General features: G+C 37.4%; 2 protein-coding genes across 3 annotated transcripts in view; both read left to right on the top strand.

Moving 5' to 3' along the window:
- Positions 1 to 1,139, top strand: part of aldh16a1 (aldehyde dehydrogenase 16 family, member A1) — a 9,713-nt gene extending 8,574 nt beyond the window's left edge. Inside the window, exons 16-17 of one of the 2 annotated variants that reach the window (XM_016541709.1) lie at positions 222 to 347; positions 548 to 1,139. In XM_016541709.1, coding sequence (XP_016397195.1) covers positions 222 to 347; positions 548 to 724 — 303 coding nt within the window. In that variant the 3' untranslated portion in view covers positions 725 to 1,139. The remainder of the gene's footprint in view (positions 1 to 221; positions 348 to 547) is intronic. The other variant, XM_016541710.1, reaches the window with a different exon arrangement.
- Positions 1,140 to 6,263: 5,124 nt separating this feature from the next.
- On the top strand, positions 6,264 to 7,643 carry LOC107730763 (ferritin, middle subunit-like). Its single transcript, XM_016541694.1, has 4 exons — positions 6,264 to 6,534; positions 6,754 to 6,900; positions 7,048 to 7,173; positions 7,274 to 7,643. The coding sequence occupies exons 1-4, from the start codon at positions 6,433 to 6,435 to the stop codon at positions 7,430 to 7,432; spliced, it is 534 nt and encodes a 177-aa protein (XP_016397180.1). The 5' UTR covers positions 6,264 to 6,432; the 3' UTR covers positions 7,433 to 7,643.
- Positions 7,644 to 8,547: the final 904 nt, after the last annotated feature.

The following is an 8,547-nucleotide window of genomic DNA, read 5'->3' as shown; positions in this document are numbered from 1 at the left end:
CCTCAACCCCCTTCACCCAACACGGACACACACAGCACCCCCAACCCGAAAACATCTTCCCGCGCCCCTGGTATATGTGTACGTTTAAAGTGGTAGCAGTAGACACTTCACACTCACACTGTAATCTTCAGACTGCCTCCATAAACTTCAGGTTTTACAATTAATCTTCACGTTGCAATTCTTTGTTTGTAATTTATTCAACTTCTGTTTTTTGCTCAAAGGTCCTGCAGGCCTCTGATATCCCCGGAGGTCTGGTCAGTATAATAACAGGGGGCAGGGATCAGCTGACCCAGGCACTTGCCAACCACAGTGTGATTCAAAGCATTTGGTATTGGGGAAGTAAAGAGGTGAGGGGATTTTTTTAAATTGGAAGAAGACAAATAGGCATTGAGATTTAGGGAATGGAAACACTATGTACCTTGGCAGGGGCGTACATTTACAAAGATGATGTTCTATATAACTGTATAAGCATATAGGCCCGCTTTGAGCAAGGAAAATGTTCTGTCAGCACTGATCTTATTGTATGTATGGAACTTCTTTTCGTCAGGGCTGTCAGTTTCTTCAATACTCCTGTGTCAGTCCCCTTAAACGTCTGTGGCTACACTGTGAAGAGGAGGAGGAGAGGGAAGCGGGACGAAACTGGACCAGCTCAAATCCCTCTCTTCAAGAAGAGCTTTGGAGGAAGGCGGTGGTCTGGAAAAGTATTTGGATCCCTACAGCATAAAGCACTTATTGTTAAAGTTTTCCACAAGCCATTTGGACAAATGAAAGCGACCGGGCATGTTAGGAGAACTTCCAACATTTGTTTCACTTTCACAAAGTCATGTGAAATAAGGAAGATTACTTTTATTATTGTTCCCCATGATAGACGGTTGCATCTGACAAATAAAGAACTGTTATAACAAGTCTAACTTGTTTATGGCAATATAGTAATCAGGTTTTATTACAAATGTAAAAAATGTTCAACATTATTATACATTACCTGTTGTCAGACATATGTCTTATGATTGTTTAGAGTGCTTAAATGAAAACTGTGATCAAAAAGATACTAAATGATCAGAAAACTGGCCCAAAATTAGTGGTACTCTGTTCCACTTAACCAAAAAAAAAAAAAAAACAGCAGTGGCAACCCATCCTTGATAGCACACATACATCATGGAGCCATCTATTTGATGTTTGCGTTTACATCTGCAAAATGTATTTTTAGTGCGTTTGCTCATCTCCAATACATCTCTAAGTCATTTCCTATCAGATGGTAAATAGACGTTTAGAAAATATCTTGAATTTGTTTATGATATAGAATGTATATAAAACTGCTCTAATACGTTTATCAGATGTTTTTACACATCATGTTTCCCAGATCAAGCGCTTTTTAACAGACGTACCTGTGCTATCTGGGAAGACTTAAGGTGCATCCCAAATCGCGTACTTATGCACTCTTCTATGACGTTTTGTAGTAAATAGTGCGAGTAGTGTGTTCAAACTGAAAATTCCAAAAAGAAAAAGTGCACATTAAATACCCGATGATGCACTTATAACCGAAAAAATGAGAGGCAGTTTTAACATTAAGTGACATGACATCTGACGCACAGATGCCATTGGCACATGCCACTATGCTCAGTGACACTTCCGGTTTTCAGTGGCACGTGTCAGTGGACAGTGGCATGTGTCACAAGTTTTAGTGACACATGCCACTGACAATCGGACAGTTCAGCTGTGTCATTTGGACAGCCGGTTTTCAAGTGGTATGTGTCAGTGAGAGACTCAAAATACAAATGAAAATCAGTCATAAAGACCTTCAAACAGGGTTTAGAACTATTTCTTTTACTTTTATGAATATGAAATTTACCAAATAAAATCATTAGATTCATCATAAAATTGACAGATGCATTTTTTGATTCAAAATATAAGATAACATCTTTGGATGTTAATTCACAATTATAACCAGATTTCTGTTGGCGATGTAATAAATCGTATGTTTGACAGCAACATACTGTTAATTAATTCAATATCGTTCTGCCGTTAAGTGCGTGTCACGCAATCTACATTATGCAGCGACACCCAGCGGCAGGTGTCAGTCACTACCATAGACTGTATAAAAACGGTCACTACAGAAGGTGCGACACGCACCGCGCCAACTGACACAAGACGCAGTGCATTGACATGTGTCACAGGTTTTAGTGACACATGCCACTGAACACAAGTTTTAGTGACACTTTTAGTGACACATGCCACTCTCCACTGACACATGCCAATGAAAATCGGACAGTTCAGCTGTGTCATTTGGACAGCCGGTTTTCAAGTGGTATGTGTCAGTAAAACTTGTGACCTGTGCCGATGTATTGCGTCCTGTGTCACTGACATTGTCACGATCATGTCGCAGTATGTTGCCTCCAGTTGTGACTGGCAGATGAGTTGTAGCAGCATTGACATGTGTCACAGGTTTTAGTGACACATGCCACTGAAAACCGGAAGTGTCACTGAGCATAGTGACACTGTGCGTCAGATGTCATGCCACAATGTTAAAACTCCTGCTGAAAAATGAAGTGTGTAATGTTGGACACTTCATGCACTCAACTGTCACAGCTTTAATTAGGTAGGAGGAGCGGTTATGACTCCGATTATGAATCACAAAATAACCTTATATAATTCATACGCTACATGGTTGAGTAGGTACAGGTATAGCGCGTCATTTGGGACGCAGCTTTAAAAAGTAGCCTATTACATTACGTGTCTCCTCATTCCCCAATAATATCCAACTGCAGCCCCGCAGCCCCACACGTTTCAGGACACACAATCCAGACCATGTTTTTCAAACATGACGTCAGTGTGTGGCACATCTGTATTTGAGCAGATGACACTGAATGTTGTGCAATAGCCTACCAGTGCTATTGTATGTGGGTGATCACGCAGACTACCCATTCTAGGATACACACGGGGAAAAAATGATCATGGATCACTACGAATACCGCATTAACACTTACATCCGTTACTGTAACCCTTTATTTTTGTATGATGCTGCATGCACGTCGGTAGGTGTCAGTATAAATTTAACATTGGCCAGCGCCAGATTATCATCTGGCTTTAATATTTTATATAGTAATATAATAATTAAATATAAGCTGCTTTTCTGAAATGGCTCAAGACATAATTGTGTAACTTGTGCACACTTGTGCAATGGTATGTCATTGTAGGGAATGGATGTGTGGACAGCTGACGCATATGTTGTGGCTACCTGGTTACCTCCAAATAATTTGGACCCATCACTGTCTTTTCCAGTAAGGCCATAAAGTTACATCACATTCATAATACTGAAAATGTAATTTAAATCTGACTGAAAAAAAACTGTTTATTTTTTATTTTTTTTATTATCTATAGGATCACATTGCATTCAAAGATGCTATTGTCTTAAATGTTACAGGACAGAAAACCTCCAGAAGACACTAGAGCTACATGAAGAACAAGCTACACCCAGCAGCAGTGAGGTATTTGTCAGTAAATATGTGTTGTTGCAAATGTGTAATTTATATGAAATAGTAAAACTGTATTATTCTTTGACATTTTGTAATGAAGGAGCTCACTATAATCAAACACATGAAACTGGCTGTAAAATGGATACATGCCAATAGACATGTGTTCAGGGGCCCTGTGGAAGAGCCTCTTTTCCTCAGAATGGAAGAGGATGACAAGGAAAAGACCCTCCAAAATCTCATCAAAGATGTGGAAGACTGCAGAGACCCATTCACATTTAATTTTTCATTCAGGGAAGACATGGAGATTTTTTTAGTTGAATGCCATGAAAAAATGGGATTAAAATTGAATTCTTCTTTTGAAGAGTGAAAAGTATAAGACTTTCAAAAGCTTTTTTTTTATTTATTACAATTACATTTCTAAATTTTAATTTTAGTTCTATTTTTGGTTGTTGAAATGTTTTTTTTATTAGTATGTTGCACTTTTTCCATGTTCAATTTGAATTTTAAAATAAAAAGTATTCTTGACATCAAACGTCCATTCTCTGTGTCTTTAAGTATTTGTTACAAAACAAACATGACCTAAATATCTCATCATAACCTACAGTCAAAAAAAAAATGTTACGGTTTACTAGATTGATCAAAATGAATATACATTTAAAAAATAAAATTTTTTTTTTTTATATAATTTTTTTAGTATTTTGTGTATTATTAAATATTGTAAATCCTATCAAAATTCTTGGGATAGCTCACATTACATCTAACAAAAAGAGTGAAAAGTATAAGACTTTCAAAAGCTTTTTTTGTTTTGTTTTGTTTTTTAGATTACAATTACATTTCTAAATTTTAATTTTAGTTCTATTTTTGGTTGTTGAAATGTTTTTTTTATTAGTATGTTGCACTTTTTCCATGTTCAATTTGAATTTTAAAATAAAAAGTATTCTTGACATCAAACGTCCATTCTCTGTGTCTTTAAGTATTTGTTACAAAACAAACATGACCTAAATATCTCATCATAACCTACAGTCAAAAAAAAAATTTTACGGTTTACTAGATTGATCAAAATGAATATCAATTTAAAAAATAAAAATAAAATTTTAATATAATTTTTTAGTATTTTGTGTATTATTAAATATTGTAAATCCTATCAAAATTCTTGGGATAGCTCATATTACATCTAACAAAAGAAAATTGCACTACAAAACTGCGACAGATCCACCGTTAACCATATATGGTTCGCCTTACTTCCGGCCTGGGTCGTGTGGTCTGGATTGTGTGTCCTGAAACGTGTGGGGCTGCGGGTCTGCGGCTGGATATATCTCCCTCATTCAGCAATAGATGGACATCTGTAACTACCCAAAAGTCTTATATATTTAAAAAAAACGGATATACATCAAATGTGGCGTTCTGACACCGAAATCTGTTTAAAGCTGAAATGAAGACCGTTCAAGTTTGAAACGCACTCACGTCACGCATAAGGAAGTGAAAAGGCGAAAAGCTGCTGAGTCACAGTGACACAGCACAATGCCACGGTCTTGTGAGTGTACATGTTTTATTGCTGACAAAAGTGGGGTTTCGTGTGCAAATTATGACACCAAATGCTTAGTTACTGTCACCTTTGCATCTGAAGGCAGTTACTAAGTGAAAAACAGAGCGCCATATAGCTGTTAGACGCCCATGATATTTACCATAGTATATACACAGCACAGCAAATTCAACGTTATTATGATGTTTTTAGATTAGCATCATGTTGGTGAAAATTTATTATTTAAGCCTTATTAAACTATTTCATTGCACTATTTCAACACACTTTGATCCTTTGAACCCTGCAAACAAAGTCAAGATGTTGCCATCTGGTCGACGCTACAGAGCTCTGAGCACCAGAACGCAGTGTTGCCAACTAATTTTCAGGGGAAGAACACTTAACAATAACTGTGGAACACACACTATTTATTCACTCATACACTTATTTATCTAACACACATACTCAGTCTACACCTCATATTTGCACATAATATACAGTACCTGTACATACAAAACTGTCTATTGTAATATACCTGCACATACAATTGTCAATTTATATATTTTTATTCCTTATTTACTTGTTCTATTTTTTTATTTTTTTTTATTTTTATTATCTGTGTTTTTGTTCTGTCACTGTCATTCTGTTACACTGTGGAAGCTTCTGTCACGAAAACAAATTCCTCGTATGTGAAAACCTGGCAATAAAGCTCATTCTGATTCTCATTCTGAAGTGTGCCAAGGAAGGCAAAGGGTCATTTCATCATTTCTGTAATAGTTCAAGGTTCAACCTTAAATGTTTGCTGTGAAAATACAATGTGGCACAGGTGTGAGGTTGATTAAAAGCAAACAACATGCTGAATTATAATTAACTAATTTCTGTACTTTGCCCAGTTAACGCGAATCTTAGAATAAAGTTTACTGTTCAATATTTTTTTCTTTCTGTTTTATATATTTAATTGCATTACACCCCTGTAATTTAAATATGCTATATGCCTGTTTAGTTACAAAACAACATCGAATTTACTGTTCTTAAAGTTTTGATATTGTCTACATTTTGTCTACATATTACTCACACAAACCTATAATGTCAAATCTTTTCCTGTTGGATTCAGCTTGCTATTACTTATGAAAATGGGGGAAAAAATGTATTATCTCCTTTGTCTACCGACTCTCAGCTGACTGTTTACCACGTCCTCATTCAGCTCGTTCTTTGATTGGCTGGTTTCAGTTTTACTGACGCGTCATGTTGTGAGCGTATATAAGATGAACGCACTCGCCTTACATTTCACAGCTTCAGGACGATCTGGAGAGGTTCTTGCTTCAACAGTGATTGAACGGAACTTCGATCTCGTTAGAATTTCCCTACGAAAACATCCCATTTCATTTTTTTTTTTTTTACCACCATTTTGTTAATAAAACGACAAAAAAATCCGCCGAAATGGATTCTCAGGTTCGCCAGAACTACGACCGCGATTGCGAGGCTATGATCAACAAGATGGTGAATTTGGAGCTTTACGCTGGATACACCTACACTTCCATGGCAAGTATCTAGTTTTTTTTTAAATCCATATGCTAAACCATGTCTTTTGACGTTTTTTTTTCTCTTGGTTGCGACAGTGTATGCAAATCAGACTTCCAGCTTGTAACGTTACTTCGTGTTTACTCTTGCGTTATTTTCACGACGCCACTAATCTGCGGTGAACGAGCTCGTCTCTCTTAGTGTTTTCAATCTTTTCCTTATCGATTTTGTTACTTTCAGGCTCACTACTTCAAACGGGATGACGTCGCCCTTCCTGGATTTGCCAAGTTCTTCAAGAAGAACAGTGAGGAGGAGCGCGAGCATGCTGAGAAATTCATGGAGTTCCAGAACAAGAGGGGTGGCCGCATCGTCCTTCAGGACATCAAGGTGACTGCATTTGAAATGTGCCTTTTCTATGTTGAACGATTTGATAAGCAAAACTGGCTCTGGATCTATGCGTATTTGTAAGGGCCTGTTGAATTGAAGGGAAGGGGGCATCACGTGCTAACTGACCTGTTTTTGTCTCCTCTACAGAAACCGGAGCGAGATGAGTGGGACAATGGACTGACTGCTATGCAGTGCGCTCTTCAGCTGGAGAAGAACGTCAACCAGGCTCTGCTGGACCTGCATAAGGTCGCTTCTGAGAAGGGAGACCCTCATGTGAGTTACGAAGTCCATGTTTTAATGTACATTAATGCCTCTGTTCCATCCTAATTTATTGAATTAAATGTCCTTGCATTTCTGATCTCTTGTCCAACAGCTGTGTGACTTCCTGGAGACTCACTACTTGGATGAGCAGGTTGAGGCCATCAAGAAGCTTGGTGACCACATCACCAACCTTACCAAGATGGATGCTGGCAACAACAGGATGGCAGAGTATCTGTTTGACAAGCACACCCTGGATGGCGACAGCAGCTAAATGCAGCCGTCTGATCATATGCATATTGCAAAACCTCCAGCTGTATTCTATGCTTAACTCAATGCTATGACTTTTAGAGGCTACATTTTATAAGATGCTTGCTAATTTAATCCATCATCTTGTGGTTTAGTCATCAAGCTGAATCTTTTGTTTAATGTACACTAATTGGTTTTAACCAAGTGAATTTGGTGAATAAACATTTTTGGCTGGATTTACTGGTCTCTTTATTTGTTTTCAACAAATGGGTGTATTAGAGGTTAGTGAATACGAAAGTGATGTTTGAGCCAGCACTTATCTTTTAGCAGTGTGTTTTTTTTTTTTTTTGTTTTTTTTTGTTTTTGTTTTTTTTCCCCCCCCCAGTCTGGCCTACAAAAAAGGTAATTATTAAATTATGTGACACTGTCGCTTATCAAAGTCTTTCCTGGATTAATTGATGCCGAATGCTATATGCTGCATATTGATTGACCTTCTAACTAATAACAGTTTATTGCAACGAGCATATATGCAGAAAATCAAATGATGTCTGGTTATGATTTATATAGATCCACACCTATTAGGCTTGATTACCAAGTGTGCAGTGCTCTATAGTTGTTTTTAACAACTTTCTTTGTTGACTGAAAACTGAACTGTAAATCACTCACCTAGCCTATCTGGGCCCGTATTCTTAAAGATTCTAAGAATCCTCACAGAGAACTCCTAATTTAGCTTAAAAATGTCTACGTAGGAGTCTTGGTTTAAGCGCAATTCAGGACCAATCTGAGAGCAACTCTGAGCTAGGAAAAGACAAAAACTTTCATCTTAGTGAGGAGGCGGTGCTGACCCCGTTGCTAAATATGACACAGTCTTTTGAAGACTGATTGGCTGGTTGTTCAAGGGGGGGGGGGAGAGAGTGCTTTTAGGGTTTATTATAAGCCTTCACTTTGACATTACAGGCGTAATCCTTCCTATTTTACTCTCTCACACACACATTATATACAGTATATATATAATTTTTTATTTACCATGCTGTTAATGTTGTACTTGAGGTAACATATTTAACGCGTTAAGTACGTGTTGTTTACGCGTGAAATACGCGTGTTTAACGTGCTAAAATTTTACACAACAACGCGTCAAAT

This window comes from Sinocyclocheilus rhinocerous, unplaced genomic scaffold (genome assembly GCF_001515625.1).
Source record: "Sinocyclocheilus rhinocerous isolate Xijiao unplaced genomic scaffold, SAMN03320098_v1.1 scaffold549, whole genome shotgun sequence".
In the NCBI taxonomy this organism is placed as follows: domain Eukaryota; kingdom Metazoa; phylum Chordata; class Actinopteri; order Cypriniformes; family Cyprinidae; genus Sinocyclocheilus; species Sinocyclocheilus rhinocerous.
The sequence above is the reverse complement of the archived record's forward strand: the minus strand, read 5'-3'. Positions and strand labels throughout refer to the sequence as shown.

Excerpts from the sequence above, each read along its gene's own strand:
- LOC107730763 (XM_016541694.1), top strand. The coding sequence starts at position 6,433 with ATGGATTCTCAGGTTCGCCAGAACTACGACCGCGATTGCGAGGCTATG. Across the intron at positions 6,535-6,753 it reads GATACACCTACACTTCCATG|GCTCACTACTTCAAACGGGA; the intron begins GCAAGTATCTAG and ends TGTTACTTTCAG. Across the intron at positions 7,174-7,273 it reads CTGAGAAGGGAGACCCTCAT|CTGTGTGACTTCCTGGAGAC; the intron begins GTGAGTTACGAA and ends CTTGTCCAACAG.